We start from the raw sequence: 27,584 nt of genomic DNA on the forward strand, positions 1-27,584 counted from the left end.
TGGCTTGGCTTGATGTTTGTTGGAGCAGTGGCCAGTATTATAAGACACAGCTCCTGAATTTACGCCACATTTCAAATTATTTCTACTTACTAGAGTGCCTGGACAAAATGCCAGTGTTCTATCTATTGTTGAAGTATTTTAACACTTTTGATACCCTCATGAGTGAGTCAGACACTGGAGTTCAAGCATCTATATTATATTCTCATTAACATCCTCTTGGAAGGTCTGGGCCACATATTTCATTAGCTATTTCTGCTATGTCATAAAAAAAAATTCCTGCCACCTTATATTGGCAACAAATTGTTAATGGCTTAAATCCAACACATGCATATAGACTTCCCTTCACACCACAGGACTTCCCCTTGCTCTCTTTCTCCTGCACCCCCCCCCCAAACACCCTAAATCTGCTCTGCAGGGTCTCCCAACCCTTCAAAGCAGATATGGTGAGCTGCAGGGGGAGGAGAAACTGTTCCACCAGTGGTTTCCGTTCCACTGGCAGATGACCAGAGATGGATACAATCCTATGTCAACACCACCACTAGTGAAGCTACTGTCTTTAAAAGAGCGGAATGAATTGTTTTCCCTCTAGAAGAGAAAGCAAACAAAAACAAATGAAAGCAAAATGAAGTCTGAGGCTATCCTGTTCTACACGGCCTGTGGAAGTGTCCCTAATTCCTTTATCATTCATGACAGATCTACCTTTTGGTGGGAGTCTCTGCTCATTCTGGTGAATGATGAGATAACTCACCACTTGCGACAGAGGCTATGTCTGGATAACCTTGATCATAATTGGCAGTGCTTAGTCTGCCTGAATTGCTATCAAGATCCATTAAATCCAGCTTCTCCCATGTGGTGCCTAAGATGGACTAGCGAATGGTCATTCTGGCCTAAACATCTGGCATTAGGTGAGCATAATGTTTTTGAAGTGAAGCAGAACCCATTTTTCTCTTCCATATAGCATATGTATGGTACCCTTATTTCCTCACTACAGAATTGACAGGTGGTGCTAGGATGTTATTTTAACCTAGGCTGTGCTGTTTATGACCCTGGTGCAAAATGCATTTTATCGTGTGTATGTCCCACTAAAGTCAGCTCTGCTTATCAGTGAACATTGTAGTTGGGAAGGCATTTGTTGCCGTATGCCTTTTTAAAGATATAGAAAAATTAAGAAATTTCATGTGCATGTTCACCTGGTTTTCCAGCATATTCAGATTGCTTATATGACGTCATGTAGCATTTATGCTTGTTGGAACTGAAATTGTAAACCAGTGCTCTGTTTAGAACTCATTCTTTTCCATCCACCAGCAGTAACCCTCCTACATATTTGAGGGCTTAAATGTTCCTAAAGAGTTCCCCCCCAACCTTTGCAACTCCCCCCCCCTTTTTAAACATTTTCGAGTTTCATTAAAGGGACATTGGGGGCAGTTAGACCCCAATTAAAGTTAATATTTTAAATTAAATAAACAACCCTGCACATCCAAATATTGGGGTCCAAGTGACTCCAGACATATACTAAAAGTTGTAGCTGCAATGGCTGCAGTATGTTGATGCAGGAGGTGATCTTTATTTCTTTGTTTCTTTTTTGTTTCTCCAGAAGAGAATGTGTGTTTAAAAAAGGATAACTAATGCATAGTTCTGTGAACCCTCTTTAAAAAAATCCAGTAGTTATAAAGCAGGTATTACATGGATAAATATTTAAAATAAAAGGATATTTTACTACCGACTTGTTGGTCACATCTTTAGGGAGTTTTGAGCTGAAAACATGCAGGTATAAAAGTCTAAAAGACTGTTCATGGCAATGACCAATAAACAAGATTGCTGCTTTGTGTTGATGCAGCAGTTAAGGTAAAAGATGTTAGCTTGTCACTACAGTTGACAATCTTGCAGTGGCATTTCAAAGCAATGCATGTTTTTAAATTATCTTGAAAGACAGTCCCTTTGAAGTAGTCTAACCAAGCTATCAAAACTTGGATACCTATGGCCACAACTAGGAAGGGCCACAACTGCTAAAGCATCCTAAGCTTGTGAAAGGCTCCTTATGACACTAATGCCGCTCGAACACCCAGAGAAAGTTCCAGGTCTAAATGCACACACACAAGGGGGAGTATGGCCCTATCAAGACTTCAGCTGGAGGAGGAAGGAGGGAGGCCATTTTCATCAGTTCCCACTGCAACCCCTACCACCACCACTGCACACTCTGTTCCAGAGGGTCTCCCAGCCCTCCAGAACAGGGAGCATAGAGGGCAGCAGGACAGCTGAAAATCTTCTCTTCACCCCCCCCCCGCCACACTCCCCCAATTCTCCAGCAGGCGCATCCCAAGGGCAGAGACTTGTGGTACATCTAGAATCCATCCCCTCTGGTTTATGATGCATTAATTTTCATTTATTGTCAGTCACCTTGGAGGCCTGTTACCAGGCAGAAAGAGAAATATTGTGTATTTATTTTAGTTCAAATATTTCTAGGCCAAATAAACATATAAATAAATATAAATCCACATATAAACGTTGCCAGGGTGCTTTGCCAAAGATTTAAAATAGCAAGTACTTTGCCAGAGGGGAAAAAAATTCCTCCTCAGCAACACAAAGAATGTTAAGAACATCCATTTTGGGGGAGTTCTTTCTGCAATCGGAATCTGTCTGTTTCTGTGGTCTGCTTAAACATGATTTAAGTTCCATATGCAAGGTACTGCAGGCTATTCAGGTGTATCAGAGAAACTGGAACTGTCCAGTTAATCTGCTGTATGGATGAGTAAACAAATGAGGCTCTGCGGAGAAAGAGAAAAGTCCAGCTGTCTTGAAAAGTGTTCAATTAGCAGTCTGTTAATGGGATCTGGACATATTGGTATTAAAAAGGAGCACTCAGGACACGGTAGAAGCTTGATTGAAACTTGTTTAGCACCCTACAACACCTAGCATGGCTTTGGTTGGGAATCTGAAATCTAGAAGTTGTTCTTCTTTGTTTCTGGGTGACAGCAGCTGTGCCTCCTGTGTTTCTTCCCTGCCAGCTTTCCCAGATGGTGCTCATGATTTCCAGTCTGCTGGTGCCAGTGGTGATCACACACAAATCTGTTTGCGTACTGGTTCGTAGGTGGCTCAGTTTTTCTGATGAACCTTGACCTCCCTGGACAAAGAGCAGAAGATGTATTTCAGATACTAAGATGTGACTGAGAAACAGCTCCAGCTTCTACCTTCGGTCACTTAGATTCCATTGCTGAAAAGAACTTTGCAAAATGCAGTTATGGTAACTGCATTAAAGTACATTGCTCTACAGGGACATACCTTGTTCTCTCGAGCAATAGTTCTCAGACCTTTGTAGGTCAGATCTTTGAATCCACTTCCATTCTCAACCCCCTCCCATATCTGTAAACTCTGATATGAGACCTAGTAATGCACCCTGTTGGCCTAAAGAAACCTTTGTTTATAATCAGAAATTGATGGCACTGGAAGATGAAAGCAGTGACCATGAGACTAAGCTTATTTCAATGGGACTTGCTCTTAGAAATATGCTTAGGCCTGGAGCATACAGTTCCCCTTCAATTAATTTCCCCCACCAACAGTCAATTCCCCTCCGCCTTGAAAAAGAAAGAAGAATCAACCCCAATTTTTCTCATGCACAGCCTCTTGACCTTGCTTCCAGTTTAAAGAGGCAGGACTCTAGTAAAAGAAGGCACAAAAGGAAGCTGTTGTCCATTAGCAGCCATCCACTGTTCAAATAGTCAATCTGCTTTCACCACCATCCCTCCGTCTTGCTATAGTGAAAGCGACCATATTGCACTCAGCTAGAGTGGCCATGTGTCCTACTTTACAGGGGAGCTCTATTTGAAGGGATGTCAAGAGAAAGGCTTCTATTAGAAGGCAACCTTTGTTTGAAGGACTGTCCAATCCAAGTCCAGTTTAAACATAAGAAAGGAGAGGTAGGGCCTTGAAGTTGCTCATCCATCTAGACAGCAGTTTGAGCAGGCCATCTGGCCACAGTCTTCCTAACTACAGTGAGATGTATTGCATTTCCGTTTAAATTATATTACTTCAAATTTTGTATTTATGTGTACAAATTAGCACATACAATCACACTCAACATACCTCCATAGGGTGAGGGAAGAGTAAATCCTGCCAATAGTTTTTGTGCTCAAGCCTTAGGTCTTGAACACTATTTTGGGATGGGTAGAGAAAAAGTAGACAGCAGTGTGTGTGTGTTTTGTTTTTACTGTGGATTTTTTGTTTGTTTGGGGGTATTTGCTCTTGAAATGTTAAGTTTGGTGTTCTGTGTACCCTGTGACAGATTCCACAAGTGCGTTGAAAAAAAGGGAGTCTTGTGTACCTTGTTGTTTATTCGTTCAGTCGTTTCCGACTCTTCGTGACTTCATGGACCAGCCCACGCCAGAGCTTTCTGTCAGCTGTCGCCACCCCTAGCTCCCCCAAGGTCAAGTCTGTCACCTCCAGAATATCATCCATCCATCTTGCCCTGGGTCGGCCCCTCTTCCTTTTGCCTTCCACTTTCCCTAGCATCAGCCTCTTCTCCAGGGTATCCTGTCTTCTCATTATGTGGCCAAAGTACTTCAGTTTTGCCTTTAATACCATTCCCTCAAGTGAGCAGTCTGGCTTTATTTCCTGGAGTATGGACTGGTTTGATCTTCTTGCAGTCCAAGGCACTCTCAGAATTTTCCTCCAGCACCACAGTTCAAAAGCGTCTATCTTCCTTCGCTCAGCTTTCCTTATGGTCCAGCTCTCGCAGCCATAGGTTACTACGGGGAATACCATTGCTTTAACTATGCGGACCTTTGTTGTCAGTGTGGTGTCTCTGCTCTTAACTATTTTATCAAGATTTGTCATTGCTCTCCTCCCAAGAAGTAAACGTCTTCTGATTTCCTGGCTGCAGTCAGCGTCTGCAGTAATCTTTGCGCCCAGAAATACAAAGTCTGTCACTGCCTCCACGTTTTCTCCCTCTATTTGCCAGTTATCAATCAAGCTAGTTGCCATAATCTTGGTTTTTTTGAGGTTTAACTGCAACCCGGCTTTTGCACTTTCTTCTTTCACCTTTGTCATAAGGATCCTCAGCTCCTCCTCGCTTTCAGCCATCAAAGTGGTGTCATCTGCATATCTGAGATTGTTAATGTTTCTTCCTGCAATTTTAACTCCAGCCTTGGATTCGTCAAGCCCAGCACGTCGCATGATGTGTTCTGCATACAAGTTGAATAGATAAGGTGAGAGTATGCAACCCTGCCGTACTCCTTTCCCAATCTTAAACCAGTCCGTTGTTCCGTGGTCTGTTCTTACCGTTGCTACTTGTTCGTTATACAGATTCCTCAGGAGGCAGACCAGATGACTTGGTATCCCCATACCACCAAGAACTTGCCACAGTTTGTTATGATCCACACAGTCAAAGGCTTTAGAATAGTCGATAAAACAGAAATAGATGTTTTTCTGGAACTCCCTGGCTTTCTCCATTATCCAGCGGATATTGGCAATTTGGTCTCTAGTTCCTCTGCCTTTTCTAAACCCAGCTTGTACATCTGGCAATTCTCGCTCCATGAATTGCTGGAGTCTACCTTGCAGGATCTTGAGCATTACCTTGCTGGCATGTGAAATAAGTGCCACTGTCCGATAGTTTGAACATTCTTTAGTGTTTCCCTTTTTTGGTATGGGGATATAAGTTGATTTTTTCCAGTCCGATGGCCATTCTTGTGTTCTCCAAATTTGCTGGCATATGGCATGCATCACCTTGACAGCATCATCTTGCAATGTTTTAAACAGTTCAGCTGGGATACCATCGTCTCCTGCTGCCTTGTTATTGGCAATGCTTCTTAAGGCCCATTCAACCTCACTCTTCAGGATGTCTGGCTCTAACTCACTGACCTTGTGTACCTTAAAAACTAACAATTTGGAGCAGGGGGGGCCCATAAGCTTTCATGGACACTGTCCACTTCATCAGATGCATGAAGTGTTAGCATCTGAATTCATATGCAGGGAGTGGGGAGCGGGGGGGGGGGGGAGAGATGTAAACTGTCATATGAGCAAATTGAAATGCAGATGTACAGACAGTGAAGGTTACCTTAATAGTTGCCATTCGCAAAGCATTCTTGGGTGATAATACAAAAATCATTGCAATGGTGAGGCAATTAACTTATGCAGTATGGTAAAAAAACAAAACCCTTGTCTTTATTGAAACCACATGAAATAGAATTGAATCTCTTGATGATTTGTACTTCAGCAATTTCACATTAGTATCTGTCTTTAAAATTCCTTTGAAGCAAGTGTGTTGTTGTCTGCTGTTTGTGACTCCAGATCCTTTTTCATCGTCCACTTTCTACTTCCCTTACTTTTGGATGTGATCTGTAAACACCATGCCATCTTTTGCATTATGAACATGAATTCCAGCATGTCTCCCTGCAGGATCCCCTGTGAAAAGAGAGATCTGAACCTTAAGTCTGTGACAAATGCTGTCTTTGATAACTGATCTCAGGGGCTGCTTGTTTGCATTGATGCCCTGATGGAATTACAAATGGAGCTGGCACCTCTTTGCCTTGAGAGGTTGTTGCGTGTGTGGTTTCAGCACCACACTCTGCTTCCCCCTTTGATGTGCTTTGGGGAAAGACGCCAAAATTTGAGAAAAATCAGTTGTGCTTAGCTAGCAGCTGTGAGTTAATGCATGTCAGGGACTGGAATAGAAGACACTCTGCTTGCTCCCTCCAATGTGCCCTGGCCCATTGTTTTGCCTTTATGTATCACCACAATCTTGTAAGCACTGATTATGTTTTGCATCAAGGTGCAAGGGGAAATGGATTGTTGGGCTGACCTATTAAGAGAGTCCCCATGGTATTTGCTTCTCTGCCCCTCTGCCCTTAAGTTGTCACTCAACTTTTTCAAACATTCCTTGTATTCCTAGACAATTTCATTTGTAGCGAAGGGTAATTCAGTGAGGATTGTATGTTTTCTCTGACAGCCAGTGATGACATTTATTTATTTTTGCTTTCATAATGTTAGATATTTAAGATTGTGTATGGATTTTTTTGATTCCATCATGTGTGAAAAATGTACACCTGTTTTTTTTTCATTGCATGTGTAATGTGTTAATTTTCAACTCTGAGGTAACAGAGATGTTGTGAACTTATCCTTAGACTCGTGTGTGGGTGTATATACACACCCTGAAGGCAGGGTTCCTGCAGCTTTAACTGTTGTGATGAAGAGGGAATTTCACCAGGTGCTGCATGCATACAAATGACACCTGCAGAAATTCCCTTTTCTATATGACTGTTAAAAATACAGGAGCCCTGTCCTCCTTTTCCATACGGTCACCCTAAACACAGTATATCCCTATCATTGTAGAATTGGGACTGAAACTTTAAGTCATTCTCACCTTAAGCAACAGGTGGTGTGTATGTTAATTTCCCCTTCCATTCCCCTTTTTCAGATCAGTCTCTCAGATAGCGCAATAGAGGAGAGTTGTTTTTCTGTAATAACAGGAAACATTTGAATAGTCTTCCATTGATTTCATTCCTTTAGCTCTAGCAAAAACAGAATTATTATGTTGAGCGTTATGCCAAAGAGCCTTCTGCATCTGGGTCTGAGTATACACAAATGCAAGTGGAATGGTAGAGGCAGCATATACTGTATATCTTTTCCTCCAGATATGCATAATCTAGCTACAGTTACAGAGCAGAAAGAGACACACATTTTGCCCAGGCTGGACACACTTTTCTTTATTATTACGTCACATGTTCTAAAGCTAAGCCTAGCACTAAAACAATGTTCTCCCCTGGTAAGCATGGAAGTGGGGAGGGAGGAAAAGATATATATGCAAGTTTCAAATGGCACAATGATCTCAAGCTGTTTTACAGTTTCATTTGTAATCCAAATGCAGATAACATCTTGAACCAGCTTCATATAGCTTGATTTCTTGCACATTCCAGCACTTGAGTAGGTCTTGTGGATCTAGCTGAACATGTGTTCCTATTTAGCTCTACCTTTTCTTGATAAATACCTTGCCAAAACTTGTCCAATGCATGCTTTATGCAATATCCCAAGCCAGGCCAGACATTTGGGGAGCTGCCATCTAAGTATGCTGCCTCAAAATGATGAGGTTAATGGTGAAATCTACTTTGAGAAGAACAGTGACTTAGAGAGCAGAGGACAAAGACCTCCAAATTTGGTCACAGTAGAATTAGGTCAGTTTACGCTGTCTTGGAATCTCCAGCAGGTTATAAGAGTGTTCCAATTTTAGTCCTCAAATTGTATAATTTTTGTATTAATACATTTTCTCATTTGCTTCTAAATTACTTAAATGAATAATACAAATAATTGGCACAAAGGCTATTCTCTTGAGATTGCTCCGTCGAATGGCTATGTGGGCATACGGCCAAGTCTTCCATCTCTATATAAACCAACAATTCTTCCTTTGCCGGCTGACAATTCCTGCTTGGGATTATGTACTCAATGTTTCTGTTCTGCTCAATTTAAAATCATACATTGGTCATTAGATTTAACAATGGAAATGATGGGTTTCCCTGCTGATTTCCTTCTGCCTAATGTAGTAGGCTTTGTGATAGCTACTTGGAATCCTATCTCAACAGACATATTCATCCTAGGTTGTGGGGCTTCTTCTTGTTCTTTTGACATTGCAAGTTAACACCTGGTTAACAGATAAAAAGTGTGGCTTATGTCCTCACTTTTTTGCAGGATTTGTTGTGCCACCGTTAAAGATGGAGTGATGATTACTTGTGGGCACAAAATATTTTTAATCAGTCTGAGCTAAAACGAATAGCAGTTCAAAGATTAAGCTGAATTGTAGTTCACATTAACTTATTGCCTCTTCAATATGAAATGTATTTTCTTTATTTTTTTTGAGGTTACACTTGAGATTCAAGTAAAAAATTGATTTTTCAGCTGAAACAGCCTAGATACAGAGGAATGATCTAGTAGCCCACAGCTGGAGGAACTTCCTGATAAGTAAAGCTATAGTAAGGCAGATTTGAAATTGGCAAGTATAGCATGGACACAGTTTTGATCATTCAAAGCTTGTTGTAAAACTAGTAGCTACACTCAGTTTCCATGTAACCAATGATCCATCTATCACCAGAGATTTTAATTTTAAAAAATAGAAAACTGAGATTAAAAAAAAGCTTTTGACTCTTCCATCCACATAGGTTTATATGACTGCTTCATAAAACGTTGGAGGTCTCCTTTCAAAAAAGGAAGTAGTGCCTGTGTGTGTGTTATTATTTAGGGGTGTGCACGGACCCCCCCGCTCCGCCCTGTGGACCGATCCAAAAATTTCGGATTGGCTTGCTCCGCGCCGCTCCGCCCATACTCTGCTCCTCTTCACCGCGGAGCTCCGGCTCCGAATCGGAGCTCCGCAGTGGAGGGGAGTGGTGCTAGGTAAGGCCGTGAGAGAAGGGCGGCAGAGCCCGGTAAGGGACCAAGGGGGAGGGAGGCCTTACCAGCCTCCATCCGCAGTCCGTCAGCTTCTTCAGTTGAGCCCGCGGTTCAAGCAGGAAGTCTGCATGGGCGACAGCGACAGCGGCAGGGCCCGGTAAACCCCACTTACCTTTCCAGCGGAGCTCCGGATCGAGGCGAAGGATCCCCCTTCACCTCGATCCTCTTCGCCACGCTCCGCCGGCCCCCCAATCCTCTTCGCCTCCACCTTAAGGGGAGGCGAAGCACCCCGCTCCACTTCTAATTCGCTGGTCCGATTAGAAGTGGAGCATATCCCTATTATTATTATTAAAGCTATTTTCAAGCCATCTTCCAGTACTGATTCTTTCAGTTCATCCTCTAGTGCTTCTCTCAATACTGAAACTGTTTTTATAGAATATTCTACACAGAAAGGCATTCAAGTAAAGCATATGACTAGTGAAAATTCACACACTTGTGTTCTAGTCAGTGTTTTGCTCTGCTTTTTGGCTTCTTGAAAGAGGTAGAGGAGGTCACCTCACCAAAGCTCCCAACTTCTTGTGATTGTATAATATATATTCCTTAGAATTTTTCCATGGATCCACCATGTCGCTGATTTACACAGGTATGATCATGCCCAGTTAAAAGTCCATCTTTATTGGCAGAAGAATTAACACAAGACAAAGGGCACATTTGCACCCGTAGGGCTGTAAACATTCTCTCATATAGGCTCATCTATCTACCCGTGGAAAGTATAAACATTGCACAAAATATAAGTCTTCTCCCCACAGACTCTACCTCTCTACAACGCCATTTCAATCTCTTACCCATTACTTATTGATGGGGCATATTCATAGAAGTGGGCAGTTTCCACCCATGAAACAATTTGACAAAAAGTAACCCACCCTAACGTTGGCAATGGCAACCCATTTGTTAAATAGGCCAGCAACTTGCCTGTTCACCAGCAGAACTGCCACAGGGCAAATGTTTGGCTGAGTCCTGACACTATGTGCTTTTCTCCCTTGTGTGTGCATATGATGTCATTGGATCCTCTCCCCTAATTTCCCCCAAATTTTCTATTGATGTGAAGGAAGATTGTACATATAAGGTCCTGCAAAGTCTGATATTTTATCACTTGCGCTTGTTGCACGCCGAGGAAGTAACTCAGCATCTTAAACTACTGGTTTACTATTTTGCTTGCTGGGAAATCTCCCCTTAATTTCCATCCCTTTTTAAAGCTTGGAAAGTAATGTCACAAAGACTTCCTCTTGGTCAGTAGCGTGCTGTGTCAACGAAACACATTAGGGCACAACCCTATGCATGTTTAGACAGGAAAAGTCCTACAACTCCAAGCATTCTTCAGCCAGCCTTGCTGGCTGGGGAATGCTGGGAACTGTAGGACCTTTTTAATGTCTAAACATGCATAGGGTTGCACCTTTAATTCCAACCCCATTCAGGTTTTAGTAGTCAATATGAAATGGTACCAGCTGAAAAATCACTAACTGCCCAGAAGTTGTGGCACTACCACTCAGGGTGGGGTGGGTGTGGCAGAGGAGAAATCCAGAAACCCATCATTGAAAATAACACATTACAATTACAAACCGAGAAACCTTTATATTGACAGTGTATTTCTGCAGAATAAGACCTGGTTCCATAGTCCAGTGGGAATCTGCTGTTAACCTCAAAAGTCTTCAGCTAAGGTGTTAAATTCACCTCTCCCTTGGCAGGTGTGTATTTGGTATATTTTCATGTCCAGAACTTGCTGCAGCCTCAATCTGAAAATGATGTTCTGTGAATCTTTCACCTTCATGGCAAGTTCATGTACTGAATAATGTCCCACCCCAATATTAAGCTGTCCTCATCTAGTAGTACAATCAATCACATCTTTTCCCCAGAAGGAAGCAGGGCTCCTGCAAATGACCTTATAGATTAGGTGCTCTCTATTTACATTCAATTTCCAGCTCCACGCTATCTGTAGAGAATGATTATCAAGGCATGAAATTAGAAGTTTCACCCAGTGGGAAACAATTGGATATTTTGTCATTTCTTTACAGCTTCTTCTCCCTTGTTAGTGGGAGGAGGGAAGCAATCATCAGAAAGGTCAGAAATATTTACTTACCAATATTGAGACACTGCCGAGGCGGCTCTCTTCAGTATGAAATAATTGCTGCTTGGGATCTCCGTAATTGGGGGGTGGGTGAGGGGAATGTGACGCTGTAGAGAGCAGTGGGGCCTGAAATTAGAATTTCTGCCCACAGGTGAGAATCCATGAGAATGCTGCTGGTAAGCACAGCCAAAAAAAAAAAAAAAATCAACCCTCTCTTCCTTCATCCAGGCACTTTAGCCCACGGCTGGACAGTAGTAACGATGGCATCAAGGAAATACTTAGAGTGAGCAAGAGAGAGTGTGATTATGGGTTTTTTAAAAAGCCATGCGATTGCGATACTAAAGCATGAAGTGCCTGGTCCAAGCAAATGTGGAGAATAAACAGGGTGCTTATGCCCCTGCCGATTCTCTTATGCCTCGCCAATTCCAGTGTGCAAGTTGCACCACTGCCTGTGCAACGGCAACGTAGAGCTTTCGGAACAACCTGAAACAAGCAGAAACACGCATTTCTGGAAAGAGGCAGGTCAGTGGAGCTCGCATGAAGGAGCTCCACCAACCAGCCTCCTTCCAGAAATGAGTGTTTCTGTTTGTTTGGGGGCCCCGCCTAGGAAATGCTCAATCTCCCTTGAGTAAGGGGTAGTTCTTTGCGCAACAGAATTGGCAGGATTCACCACTTGCAGAAAGGAAGTGGCAGGGCATAAACGCCCCATTGGATTTAAACATCAGTGCCTTTGGGAAGAAATGTTTGGTTATGTGATGCAGGGGTTGACGAAGTACAAGAACTTTCCTTTCATGCAGATATAAATTTGATCTTAGGGTTGATGTGGGGCTCAGGGAGAAATATGAAGCTGCATACATGTGCTGCTCCATACGGTCACTGTTATGGCAGCACCATTGTCCATGCTAGGCAGAGGTTATGTTTCTACACACCCCATAGAACAGCAGCAGTTCATACAGGGCCTCCACACAGTCCCAACGTCCCAGGAGTTTGCTAATGGCTCCATATGCTCCCATTAAGTGGGGCCACTGATTGAATGAAGAGCTCCTTTGCCAGACTTGGGATCATGAGGAGCACTCCTGGCTCCCTCCTATACACACAGGTTCCAAGTCTCCTGCAGAATTAACAAACCAGGCTACAGCAGTACTTCCAGCTACCCCTCTTTTCAACTCACACAACAAAGCAAACCTCACCAATTTGGGTTTCCCTCTGGCAGGAGTTCCTCAGACTTTTTGATATCTTCCCCAGTTCCATAACAACTGGTTGCAGCAGGTGGCGTCATGGCTCCTTCAGGAACCCAATGCCTGTGTTAACTCTCCAGCTTTTGCCCAGTTCTATTCTCATGTTATTTTCCATCCACACCCATCCCCTCAGTAAAAAATATGTTGATGGTAATGGAGTTAGAAAGACTCCAGCAATGAGTGCTGGGTGTCTGACATGAAACTACTTATTTCCCAGCTGTTTCTCAAATACTATGTGACCCACCTAACATTTTTCAAAATACGTTTCCCCCCCCCCCCTCATCTATTCCACATTACTAAAACAGTAGGTTGGATCCTAACACCCTTCCATAAAGAGGACTCTTTCCATCCATGGAAGGCCTTTGATCCATGGAAAGTTTCCATAGGGGGGTCAGGGAGGCAACTTTTACCTTTTCTTCCATTCTGCTGCAGCCCCCACTCCCCACTGCACTGGAAGGTACCCCTACCCTGCACAGCAGACTTTTGGAGAGTGCAAGGGTCTGCAGAGGGAAGGAGGAATCAAGAAAAGTCTCCCCCTTCTGCTGGGGCAGCATCTCCTGAGTGAAAATTCACTCAAGGGTTGCTCCCATGGGCTGAAAAAGGTCTCGATCCAAGCCAGAGAGAGTGTCAGTGTGTCTGTCTCTTCATTCATCCATGGGTGTAAAGGACTCAAAAGCTTATTATGCCGCTCTGAACAGCCAGTGAATGGATTGAGATGGGATGGGGAGAGGAATAAGAAAGGGCCAATTTAAAGTCAATTATTCAAATACAGAATGTTAAGGATAAGTCTCAAGCATATGAACATATTTGGTCTGCTGGAAAATACAACACCAGGCATCTGGGTCACTTGATAGATTTTTAAAATTTTGTCTTGCATTTTTTCACAGTAGTCCACATGACCTTGTGACCTAAGACTAGAATGAGCTGTCATCACTTACATGAATTCCATTACTATAGTATAGTCTCTTGTGCACTTTATAATTTGTAGTATATTCATCCCCATGGGATTCCCCTGACCTGCAGAAGAGATTTTAAACCAGGATTCAGCAATAAAATACATTGCTTCTGCTCAGGCTGGGGGGTGGGGGAACAAAACCAAAACTACAATTTCTGTGTTGGGGGTGCATGCTGGGTTCCAGGATAGTGGGCAGGGGACTAACCAAACTCCACTGCACCTCGATACCCATTCAGTCTACCTGTAAAATGACTGTCATTCAGGTTAACTGTTTATGGCTCTGAGGGCTCGTGTCCAAGGTGATGGTCTCCCAGATGCTCTCACCCACTGCTACTGATTTTTATTTATACAGGGTGCACAGTAGTGATCCTCTTGCATGGTACAATGTTGAGCAGAAATGCATGGTTAAGCAACCTATTATGGTAAAAATAAGAAAATGTGTTAAGGCACACCTGAGCTAACAAAATATTCCTCTGGACCCTTCAGGCATTTTATAAATGTTGACTTGGGGTTATTAAAAATTATTGATCTGAAACAAGGCATGAAGATTACATTAAGTAGGGCATCATCTGAATCCTAGTCAGAGGGATTATCATGAGATGTAGCTCTGTCAAATGGCTTGCAGAATTGACTGAAGAAAAACAACCTTGACATTTTGAATTTCATTAAGCTTGCTGCTTAGACACTTTTCGGTTTATCAGCCTGGACACCCCTGTTCCATATTTCTTTGTAAACAAATTTTAGGCCTATACAGTGACCACCTATTATAACAATCAGCTTTCATAAGCATTAAGAGCCATTTCCAAGCTAGCACCAGATGCCTACAGTTTCATGGGGTGTGTGTGTGTGTGTGTGTATGCATGTATGCGTGCACGCAACCTCCTTCCTTGGGATGAGTGATCATGCAATGGTCGAATGCATGGAGGTTCTCAGAATTCTTCCTCAAAGCTTGTTTACCTCACTTGCATTCCCGAATGTGAGCATCTCGCCCCTCCATTGGGAAACTCTCCCCCATTGTGCATATTTTTAAAAGTGCACAATTTTTCCCAATTGTAAAAATGCTTTTAAAAGTAATACAAATTATAATGCACATTTCTCCCAATTGAAAAATGTGCATTTCCTCCATGAGCCTAAGCGTAAAAACACACATTTTTGGGGAAGTGCTCAAATGCAGATTTTTTGGAAGTATGCATTTATGCAAGAGTATAACGTTTATTTTAAAGCCCTTTTTCCTTATACCATGCATAATAAAAACAGACAGGATTTCTATTTGCCCTTGCCACACAAGGGAAAGCGAGTCAGACTCTAACAATGTTTATATCTTCATTAAGAAATGAGTTTTATATAGATTCTGAAACTAATAAATTCTTAAGCAAACAGAACTGTACAAATGGAAAAGGCAGGAATAGTCCCTTCAAAAGCTCCTTTAAACAACACATGCACAGAGAGAGAGAGAGAGAGATGCAAACCCATGCATCTTAGGTATAAAGGAAGAATATATGATTGTAGGGAGTGAACTTGTGGGAAATGTTTTAGCTATCTTTGGCCCTGCTGGATCAGACCGAAGGCCTCTCTCTAGTCCAGCTTTCTGTTTCCACTGTGGCCAACCAGAGCCCACAAGCAGGATATGAGCATCGTAGCATTCTTCCACTTGGGCTCCCTTGCAACTGATATTCAGAGTTTTATTGTTTCTGATACTGGAAGTAATTAATAGTAGTCATGAATGGAAGCCGTTGATAGCTTTATCTCCCATGAATTAGACTAATCCTTTTTAAAGGCCACTCAACTTAACTGCCATCATCACTACAGCTTCTTTTTATCTGTCCTGAATCTCCCATCATTCAGTTTCATTAGTTGAAATTCTAGACCCCAGGTTCTAGAATTATAAGAGGGAGGAGTTTTTCTCCGTACTTTATTCACATTATGCATAATTGCATACACCTCTGTTGTGTCCCCTCTCACTTGCCCTTTTGTAAGTTAAAAAGACCCCAATATAACTTTCCTTCTTGGGGAATTGCTTCAGCCCCTTGGTCATTCCAGTTGTCCTTATCTGCACTTTTCCAAGCTCTGCACTCTCCTTTTTGAGGTGCAGTGGCTGGAACTGTACACAGTATTCCATAGGTTTGTATTATGCCACCTTAAAAACTCTTTGTTGTTTTTGCTGCCCCAGACTAATATGGCTACTCCTCTGGGAGTGGTTGCAATAGCTAACTGAAGTTACTTTCATATCAGACACACATTTTTACATTGGACAACATTTATTTGCCACAATTATCAAACATCCCACTTTCAATGCTGTCATCACTATGACTTCCCATGGGAAACTCAGCTAAAACGTGTCACTTTGGAGATTACAAAGGCTTGTCTACTTACATGCAACTGTATGTGCTTTGTTTCCAGATTGATAAGTATGCTCAGCGGGACCTGAAGAAAGGGCTTCATTTGTATGGAACCGAGGGAAACATTGGACTAACTAATGCATGGAGCATCATACAAACAGATGTAAGCTTACAATTTTATCCTTCTTTTCATCGTTTATCATCAACACACACACACATCTGTCTGATTGTGAATTTCCAGCATAATGAGGATTTCATCATGGATTCTACAATATCTGTTTTTGGCTCCCGATCCCCCTCAAAACCTAACATGTAACATTGTATTTTACTTATGGACCAGGCCCTATATCTTAATGGTCCTTTCCCCTAGCTGCACTGAAATTTACTTATAGCTAGAGTGGGTGACCATATTTACCTATAGCTAGATTTGGGGCTTAATTTCATCTGCATGCTGCTCTTCATCATGCAGACAGCAATCACTGCTTTTAAAACTCAGCTAAAAACTTTTCTTTTCCCTATAGCCTTCAAATATTGAGTTTGTTCTGACTCTATACTGTTTAGCTTCACCCTACCCGGTGCCTGTTTACACTTCCCTGTGCCTGTTCGCATTCTCCTTCCCTCTTTATTGTTTACTGTGTTATCTGTACAGCACCATGTACATTGATGGTGCTATATAAATAAATAATAATAATAATAATAATGTATCCTTAGTTGCATGGGCAATGCAAATCCATTACAATAGAACCAAACTGCCCCATCCCATGAGTAATTATAATGCATAGGGGTGTCACATTTCTTTTATAATTTTGAGGCCCTATTAGGATGCCCTTGAAAATAAGTCATTCAATAAGACTCCTGCATTTTCATACAATTGAACTTTTTGATTTCTCCAATTCTGATTCTTCTCTACTGAACCTGAGGCACCTTTCAATATGCCAGGGGGCAGAGGAGGAGAGCACTTCAGCTATTTATGTATTTATATTCATTTATTAACCTATTCCTACTCCTCACAGACTGACCACATTTACATAGAGATAAGTCTCATTGATTTTGGGTGGTGTAACCAAACTCTGTAATTGGGAAGTTCAAAGCATGAATTCCCCCTTTTGGAGTTTCTAAGCTAATTATGAACCGAGACAAACGTCTCTGAAGTTTGGTCTCGGTTCATAATTACTTTGGCTCTGGCCCTAGCACCAGCCCTCCCCACTGCCACATTGTCTGTTCCTTATTGAGCAATGGCAATGAAACCAACTGCTGCAGTGATGTCTATTTGGTGGCCCCATGCACTGTGGGTACCATCACCCCTGGGAATTGTAGGTGCCAGAATCCCCTAGGAGTCCAGTTTCCCAGAGATCCTGAGACCTCACTAAAGTAGGGTGACCATATGAAAAGGAGGACAGGGCTCCTGTATCTTTAACAGTTGTATTGAAAAAGGAATTTCAGCAGGTGTCTGTTGTATATATGGGGAACCTGGTGAAATTCCCTCTTCATCACAACAGTTAAAGCTGCAGGTGCCCTGCCCTCTTTTAAATCTGGTGACTCTAGTAGAGCTCCTACAGCTTTAACTATTGTGATGGAGGGAATTTCACCAGGTTCTCCATATACACAAATTACACCTGCTGAAATTCCCTTTTCTGTGCAACTGTTAAAGATACAGGAGCCCTGCCCTCCTTTTCATATGGTCACCCAAACTAAAGATTCCGAAGCCCTGGGAAACTACAATTCTCAATAATACTAGCACCCAGTTCTTGTAGAATTCAAAATCCTAATCAAGGCAGCATTAGATCATCTCATTGCTTGTGTCACACTAGAGAAACTTTGTGGAGAGGAAATGAGACAGAGGTTTAAAAGAGGCCTGGGGAAGTCAGAATGGGACTGAATAGCCCAGATCCATTCTGAATCTAATCTGGAGAGGTTCACCTCTTCCTAATTGATTTCAGTGGGACCTGCTCAGTTTGCAGCCCAAGAGCCATTCAAATAGTATCTTTCTACAAAGTGATTTTCTTTATTCACCCCATAATTAGATACATGCCACACTGAATCATATAAACTGGTGAATCAGCTTTGTGGTCACTTTATTTTAGGCAAAACTGATTAGTTGGGATTTTTCTCTTAACTGCTCATACTAGAGTTGTGGCATAACAAAGAGGGCTAATTCACATGACTAGTACATCATACAAAAATGTGTTCACAGATAGGGAAAACCAGCTCAACTACAATAGTGGAAAAACATCCCTAAAGCTGATTAAAGGATCAAGCTGTGTTGATCTGTTGCCTGCCTAATCAGGGCTGTCAAAAACCCTGAGGTGTAAGTGCAAAATGCCTAAGCATGGAAGTTTGCCATAAGGTTCAACAGAATCCAGTTTCTCCCATCAGTGCCCATGTAGGCAGCATACTATAGATATCTGAAGAACGGGAAGATCATTTCTGTTTATTCTACCTATGTTGAACACTGTTCCTGAGCAGCCCTCACTAACAGTTTTTACTGTTCCCTCAGCAGTGGCCATATCTCCCACTATGAAGCCCAAAATAATGGTGACTCACTTTGTTTGCATATCAATATTTAGGCCTGCTTTTAGTGATTGCCTCTCAAATACCTTAAGATTGGGCATCTATAAATTTTCAAAAAAAGAAGGAATTGCAGTCTTGAATTTAATAATCTGATAACTGTGGTTTTTTTAGTCCCTCTTCTGCATGAGCATATATTTTTCTGTTGACATAATAATAACTATAACAACAAATTGGACAGCCATATGTATGCAGTTGTGCACTTGCACAAGATTGACGACAACAGCAACAACAAGGAATTCCTGAATCGGTAAGACAGCAGGACTTGGCAAAGCCCATCATGTTCATCTAGAAAAACTGCCATGAGTGTGAAAAGAGACATGATAAAATAATAATAATAATAATAATAATAATAATAATAATAATAATAATTTCCTCTCACTATGCACTGCACTATTTTGGGCTGCCTGAATTATTCTGTCCCTCTCTTAAAATTTGTAATTGCTCCAGGTTTAGCACAATTAATCACTGGAATCCTTGTGTTTAAATATTCCTTTTGTACTCAGCACAACAGGAGAGGTTTGTCATAATCCCACTGGCTTGTTCTCTTTCCAGCTTGGGTAGCTACATTGTCTGCCAAAATTCCTTTTGCACATTTGCATGGATGTGCATTCCCAATCCAAAATTGCTGTGACATATTGCTCTGCACAAATAGGAGGATGGATTTATTTTTATGAACATCAGGAAACCAAGAAAATAAGGTGGGGGTACTGCAGAGTGCACATATTAATCCAATTTCAAGACAGCTAGTGGAAAGATCAATAATCTATTTAGTATGTCCCATGAGAAAATAGAACCATCTAAAAATATAAGACAATCATAATAAGAAATTAATTTCCTGGAGCAACTAATTTTTTTTAAAAAACACAAACAGATAGGAACCCAATTTCAAAATATTGTTGATGCTATCCAAACTCCCTTTGTTTCCCAATGTGGACTATGGCAGGGAATATTTTACATTATACGTAGTAGAAAATAAACACCCAGATCTCTCAGCCTTTTGAGAGAGGACACTTTATTGTAAAGAGAAGGTACAACACCAAACTCCCAATTGTTAGGATTAAAAGACTGTTTTGAATCAGCCTAGTCACATGTCATCATCGCCGTCCCCCGTCCCCCCCCCACAACATTACTTACTTTCCTGTTTTTCTTGGCTGAAGAGGAATTCTGTGGGCATCAAATGCCTGTGCGTCTAACATTAGTTTCTTCACTTGACCAACAGGGTTACACACACTTTTGATCAAAGGTAGCTTTCCTTTTCTTGTTCCACCAGATGGAACTGAGATACTTTTGTTTGCTGATGTATGAATTCTCAGGCTGCATTTTGAACACAAGTCTTCAATTAAGTTTCTTTTTAGAACTGTGACTTCTCAATTAGTGATGGGCAGCCCCTCCCCTCCCCTTCCCCCCCTGCCCAAATTGGCACAGAATAAGCCAAGGTCTTCTCCCACACCAACTGGAAATCAAATCAATTTTTATTTATTTATTTATTTATTTATTTATTACATTTCTATACCGCCCAATAGCCGAAGCTCTCTGGGCGGTTCACAAAAATTAAAACCATAATAAAACAACCAACATGTTAAAAGCACAATTACAAAATACAGTATAAAAAGCACAACCAAGATAAAACCACTCAACAAAATTGATATAAGATTAAAATACAGAGTTAGAACAGTAAAATTTAAATTTAAGTTAAAATTAAGTGTTAAAATACTGAGAGAATAAAAATCAAATACTCCCTTAAATGAGGGTGTAATGGCCCCCAATCTTTCCAGATCCCATGAACCTTTAAGGCCTCTTGAGCCCTCCCCCCATAATCCTTCACCCCATCCCAGTTTTCAGCTCTTGATCCCTTCTGACATCCATCAGAAGCTCTCAGAGAACTTAGTGCTCCTGGTGCCATAGCTGTGCCAAACACCAGGCAAAGGGGGAGATGGAGGAAGCAGCAATAGTAAGTAAAATGAGCAGGTGTTTGGAAGGTGCAGAGTTCTTATCTGGCTTGGATTAAAATTCTGAGCTGGAGAAGAACTTGCAGGAAGTGGGCTGAAATAATAATAGCTCATTGTGAATCATCAGCGTTTGTATTCTGAGCTAAGCTACAAACATGGCAGCATTTCTACTCCCAATTCATGTGCCTTCTGTAGAGGAAACAGCAAGGTTTCCACATAGCCACACACATTTGGCTCTGTGGACTCGGGACCTGAGTCCACATCTGGCAATGGAACAGGCATTGTTTGGTTTATTAAGAGCCTCCCCCCTCCCTTTAGGATACTCAATTGTTTCAAAGTAATAAAACAAAATTATACAGGAACTTAATTTGTTATTCATTTTCTCCGTCTTAAAGGCAGGGGAATGCTGAACTGCTTAGAATACAGCAATGCTAATTTGGCAGATTTGAATATGTTCACAGATATCTGATCAGATAAAGGTTCGAGGAAGGCTATAGTATAGGAGTTGCAGTAGCAGAACTGAGGAGTAACCTAGGAAAGCAAGTGCAACGGATATTGCTAATTAGATGAAGACTGTACGGACCCACAGTTGGGGTAAATAAATAATAATAATAATAATAATTAGAGAGCTACAAATAGATTCATTTGGCCCAGCCACAGTTTGCGGCCCTATTTCAGGTTTGTAGAGTATGAGAGAATGAGAGAATCTTGAACTCTTCCAGCAAATATTCTGCCTGTTTAACCAGAGCTGTAAATCACTCACTTTCATGAAGCCCCACAATTCTCATCCTCATGCTGAGTAGGTACAATGGAAGAGATACAAATCAAAGTTTAGTACTCTGCTACTTGAAAAAGTTTGCTGCCTGCAATCTCAGTTCCAAGATCATGAATATCTATATTACTAAATGTCAAAGACAATTTCAAGGCAGAGCATGTGTGACTCTGAAGCCACTCAACTTTACAAAAATATAATAAAACATGTTTCATTGCAGTAACCATTTCATTTGCTCTTCATTTTCCCTGGTGGTAATAGCGCACTTGAAAAATAAAATCATTGCGCTCTGTAGTGCTGACAATCCAGTGTTTGACGACAAACAATTTGCTGAGTCGTGGATTTTTTTTCTGGGTTTTTCTTTACTGATGTAACTTTAGCTCTCTTTTACTTTTGTGATTAAATGCATAGATCTCAATAGTAATGCTTTCTCAGGTTTTAGTTTACAGCTAATTTGGGATTAGCTAACTGGCCTGTGAGGTGTGGGTTGGACTTCCCCCATCCTCGGGTGGAACTGTTTCCCTCTCCCCTTGCATTTCCAAGCCCATCTGAGGGATTAGGAGCCATTTGAAACTACCAGATTTCTGGTAGCGCCACCTATGGCTCCTGATACAACCAAACCTCTTTTTTTACCTCATTTTTTGCAGTGCTTGTCCCCACCCACTATCTGAAGTAGGGGAGCATATCTGGAAACAAACTGCTTTTCCTTCCTTCCAATCAACAAAGGTCATCTGTCAGTGAGTGGCTGATCTGCTGTGATGTCACAATGGACCTTGGAAGGCATAGGGCCCTCCAGCTATGATAGCTTTGATGTTACAGGGTAGCTAGACAGCCTGGGGTCGGGAGGAATTAGCAAATTTTGTAAATTTAAAGCACATCAATATTTGAATTAGAAATAAATGAACTTGCTCAAGAGAATTGGATTGAGTAACTCACCCCTCCAGGTGTTTGCAGCAGAATAGTGTATGAATGAAGAATCCAGAAGAGATATCTGTTGGAATCCACTTGCTCTCTCTAATGGACCAGGCCCACTCGACTTGGCCCTCCAGTGGCATCTAAGCCCTTGTGACTTATTGTCTTATTGCTTCTCCACCCTTCCCCACTCCTCCCTTCAGTTCAGATGCTGTGGAGTGTCAAACTATACTGACTGGTTTGAAGTGTACAATACCACACGAGTGCCAGATTCATGCTGCTTGGAATTCAGTGAAAATTGTGGTCTCCATTCCCCAGGGACCTGGTGGAAAGCTGTGAGTAAATACTTATGTCAACCAAGCTGACTTAGAATTCTATATGTTCCACAGGAGGAAGGAAAAGAAAAGGGTGTAGTCTTGCAGTGTGGCCAGACACTGTCTATCCTTCCATGCTGAGGCATGACATAGCATCTCTCAAATGACGTTGTAGATTTGTATGACTGCTTGACAAACAACTAAGAGAAGAAGCCTTGGCTAACAAGTTTACCTTTAAAGGGTGGAAAGGGAAGCAAAAACATAGAAAGGGCACAAGAGCACAAGCGAAGGCCAGGGCACAGGGTTAATGTAAGATTTCTCTTCTTGCCTATCATGACTTTTTCACCTCAATCTCACTAACAATAGGTTCTTTGAATGGCTACAGCTTTAAAAAAAATCTGAAAAATTATTCTATTGCAGAGTTGAATGTTTGTACTTTGAGACTGGGGGTGGGGGACACCCTCTGAAAGCCCTTCATTCTACCGATTCGCAACTATTGCAACCCCTCCCCTCCCCTGCCTTTGTTTTGGTGGCCATTTTTTTCCTGTTTCATTTCTCTTCATGGTCATCTACTTTTGTATAACAGCTCGCACTATATTTGGATTGGTTTATTTCACTTTACTGCTAACCTTTCTTTTTAGTATTGGCACTTTTATCAGAAAAGTTATCTCAGTCATAGAGGGTTAGATCCAGAGCTGCCCCTTCACCAGTCAAAGAGCTTCTTCCACTAGCAGAGGGAACTGGGATCCAACGGTGGCTCTACATGGGAGGAAGGGGGTGAGGCAGTGATTTTCAAAGAGTCCTGCAACCCCTCCATGCCACCACTCATGCTGTCATTGACGGCTCCCAACCCTCCAGATCAGATCTTTGGGGTCGTAGGGGGGCTGCAGGGGTGAGGGGGAATCAGGTATCATTCAGTTTACAGAGTTCCACTCCACACAGCTCTGGATCCAACCCATACTAAGCTGTTGCACACAAGCAGGTTACCATGTAATAACATCCATCACATAATTTTTTTTTTATCAGATGGAGGTTGTGACAGATAAAGGCGCAATCTACACCAAGCAGGTTACTGTACTGTGAAAGTGGTATATAAAAGGCAGGAGCCACACTATAGCGGTATTGAAGTGCACTGACAACTGTTGGGGCCCATTGACACAGACCACTTTCATACCGCTATATCCTGCTTGGTGTGGCTCCTGCCTTTTATATACCACTTTCATATTGCGATATCCTGCTTGGTGTAGATTAGGTCATAGACGCAAATGTCTCAAAAATGTGAGTTCCAGAGACTGCACTCCTCCATGGTATCCAGTCCACATAGACAGAGACCCTTAGCCCATGCTAGTTACCAGCCCAACCCCACAGCTGACAGGGATGACTACAGAACCAGCTATTGTGATATAGTCAGCACATGCTCCAGGATTCCATTTTGATTTAATTATTTTTCTGGGAAATATTCTTGCAGGTCCTGTTACATACTCTGATACCCAAATGGAAGTAGAGGCGGTTGACATGTTTTCAATGTGGAAAGAGCGTTGGGTTTCGGAAGACCCAGCCAAAAATCACGATCAGCCAGAAAGCTCACTGGATGACTTAAGCTGCAAGATACTGTCTTGCTCAATATATGTCACAAGATTTTTTTCAAGGCTAAAAGAAAAGCTTACTGTTCTAGAAATGACAGATAAGGATTTAATTTCTTTATGTGCTGGCTCAAAAAATCCTACTAGAGATGATCAGTGCTCAGGTTTCAGGTTTGATATATCAACAGCAGGGCCAGCATGTCATCACAAGGGGATGAGAGCGGGTGGAGGGGGGACGGTAGAGACACACCATGAAACTTCTTAATGTTTTTTGATTATTGCATCTTGCACACAGCATCATCCTCCCACTTGCCCTTCAGGTGTATGATCTTTCTGAGCCCCTACAGCCACACTTCATTGCAAGCTAGTCCTTTGGGATATTTTGCACCTTTGTTAGAATCCTGAATTGACACCTCAGTTTACCCAGATTGATCTGATTTGCCATTTCTACTTGTGCCTTTTGACTTCCATCATGCCAAAATGTTCTTGGGTAAATAAATATTTTCTCTCTCTCTCTCTCTCTCTCAGCCTTGTTACGAAACAGTAAAAATATGGCTCCAGGAAAACCTGTTAGCAGTGGGAATTTTTGGATTGTGTACAGCTTTGGTTCAGGTACAATTTTATCTTATTGGCTCAGTACTTTCTGTTTTATTATATTCCAGTGATGTGAAGGGTTTAAATGTATCTCTCAAATGTATTTAGTCTGATATTAACAGCACAATTCTTTACATGTCTACTCAGTAGTAAGCCCCATTAAGGTCACTGTGGTTTACCCTTTCGTTGTTTCTATTGTTTACACTTAGGAATTTGTAGGACTCATTGCTAGATGAAGTAACGCACTGAACAATACTTTATATAAGTTCCTTTTATTGTTAAAGAATAAAATTGTTTGACCTGTGGGATACTGAACAAATTCAAAGCAGGGGGAAAAACCATGGATAATTACTGGTCCTCCCCTCCCCTTTGATTTAGGTAGGGATACGTGGCCAATGAAACATTAAAATGGATGTTCAGGATCCCAATCTAAAATTAGTTATGCTTAATTCATTGATTTCAGTGGGGCTTCAGTAGTATTATCTTTCACTGGATTTGGCCCAGATATGCAAAGGTGAGAGTTTACAGTTTAATATAAGAAGAGGGTTACCTGAGAGTAGCTGATACAGCCTGTCTTAGAAAGGCTTAAGAATCAGGATATCCTGTCTATGAACTAAGCAATAATAAAACAATGTTTAATTTTGTGTCTCCAGATTCTTGGATTGACATTTGCAATGACCATGTACTGTCAGGTTGTCAAGGCAGATACCTACTGTGCATAAAAAAAAAAAAAAAAAAAAAAAAATCGGAGTCCATCAGCCATGGCTCACCTCTACAAGTTGAAAGAGGACACTTCTTCATGCTCAATCATAATTTTTTCTATGTAAAATAAACTGTGTATAATCCTCTCTGAAAATTTTGTGAATCACCCTAGTTTGTCGCCACCATCCAAAAGGAAACGTCAAGGAACTCAGACTTGCTTAGACAAAAGAAAGTATTCTCTCTAAGTAACAAGAAAGCTAAGAAAGAAGAAATTGCTCCCTTTTGCACAGACTGTGGCATGTGTGAAGAGGCTGATTAAAAAGAATTCTTGCAGGCTGCTGCTATCAAATAGAAGTTTTCCAGCATGGTGAAGCCAGCAAATTCCAGGAAATACAGAGAGTCAACTGATTTGTCAAGATGCCTGTGGAGGAACTTGGAAGTGTAATTTTACAGCAGTTTGTCTTTATAGACAGCATGTCGGCTCAAGGAGTATGCTTTTGAACTCTTGAGATTTCACCATGGTGTGGGATGTCACTGGGAATCTTTTCTGCATAAAGTGGTCTCAGAGTCATGTTCTCTAAAGTCAGCTCAGATATGAAAAGCAGGCCCTACCCTGGGCTGATATCTAGGTTTGTAAGTAGAAACTGGGTTCATGTCTTGCAGATTAAATGAGTAGCAGTATATAAATGATAATATGTGGAAATTTATATACAAAAAAATATAAATCTTTAGATACACAATGAGCATTCTAAAACTAAGTGAAGTAGTCTAGCAGATGCCTACAGAAGCAGGGAAGGGTTCTCCCCTGATCTGTATTCCGAGGGACCATGCATTCAAAATGAAAGAATGGAGTATTATTTCTTGGGGGAGAAATATAGGCCACTGGGAAAGAAGTACTTCAGTAAACAAGAAGCAAGTAGTTTTTCTTTTACTGTCTTTTGCATTGTCTTTTACACGTCATTCCTTTTTCAACTTATCTTGCATCATTCATTTCCAGGCTTGAAGTCCCATCAAGAGCTGTCAGCTACTTGTCACTGATACACCATTTCATTAATTCGCTGCGTGATAATTTCATCTTCAAATAGGATGGGCTCACAGACATAGGAAAAATCCTCAACATAGACCTGTTTCAGTTTGTTTGTTTTTCAAGCTTGTAACCTGCTGTTTTACTAACTAAATCGAAAGATCCCAGAAAGACTAAAATAGTTTGTATAATTTCCCCACTAGCAAAGACAGAGATTTTACACAGGCAGTAATTTTCCTGCTCTGCATGTCAAGTTTTCAGGCTGACATACATCTACAGAACCTTCTGTCTTTTACAGGCATAGGGTAGCAGAGAGGCCAAAGCAGCCTACAATATTTTGTGGAGTATTTCCTCTCCTTCTCAGCAGCAAACCTTCAGTCCCTGCTGCTTAGTGCGGGATGTTGAGTCAGCTGAGGTATTGTGAGCAAAAATAACAGAGCAGTTAGGCTGAGCGTGACTAAGAATATATTAACACCTGCATGCTGGTAATAATTAAAGATCAGAATGTGTTGTATGTAAGCAAGTATTGAGGGGAATATATAAATCTGTGACCATGCCCTAATACAAATTTGTGACCAGGCCCTACTACAGACAACTGCCCTGCCTGGTTTGTTTATAGAGAGTGGATAGGCATTAGCCCAGTCCTTCCCATTCTCCCCCACCCTCTCATGGTGCTATGTCATCTCTAAGAGAGGCTGTGAACATGCAGCCCTGGATTGGAACCTACAGGTTTATGCAAATTAATCCCCATCCCATCTATAAATGTTGGGAGTTGGGATCCCATCAGCTGGGCCATGTTCAAGTGTTATTATAGCTTGTTGGTTAACTCTTTGGATACAAATGGTAAAATACTCCATTGAGCATTTAACACTCACAACTTTCTGAGGAGCTTTCAGAACACAAGATGAGACCTTTGCAGTTGAGAAAGGGTGACTGGACCTACATGGCCAACTCAAGGTTTTCAGCGCCAGAACAGGATCCTTCTCCTCTACGGCCAGAAGACACAACCAACCACCTGCTGAAATTACATAGCTGCACTGCACATGAGGACATTTGGTCAGAGACGCTGATTCAGCTCAATGCTAGTGAGGTGCATACAGCAGGAAGGCAAAAGGGGGCAAGATAGTTCAGCTAGCT

General features: G+C 41.6%; 1 protein-coding gene across 1 annotated transcript in view; it reads left to right on the plus strand.

Annotated features, from left to right (window-relative positions):
- Nucleotides 1-27,020, plus strand: part of TSPAN4 (tetraspanin 4) — a 232,412-nt gene extending 205,392 nt beyond the window's left edge. The window contains exons 4-7 of the mRNA XM_063117103.1: nt 16,088-16,189; nt 22,434-22,565; nt 24,656-24,739; nt 25,375-27,020. Coding sequence (XP_062973173.1) covers nt 16,088-16,189; nt 22,434-22,565; nt 24,656-24,739; nt 25,375-25,443 — 387 coding nt within the window. The 3' untranslated portion in view covers nt 25,444-27,020. The remainder of the gene's footprint in view (nt 1-16,087; nt 16,190-22,433; nt 22,566-24,655; nt 24,740-25,374) is intronic.
- The last annotated feature ends 564 nt before the right edge of the window (nt 27,021-27,584 follow it).

Source organism: Elgaria multicarinata, chromosome 2, assembly GCF_023053635.1.
Source record: "Elgaria multicarinata webbii isolate HBS135686 ecotype San Diego chromosome 2, rElgMul1.1.pri, whole genome shotgun sequence".
Classification (NCBI taxonomy): Eukaryota; Metazoa; Chordata; class Lepidosauria; order Squamata; family Anguidae; genus Elgaria; species Elgaria multicarinata.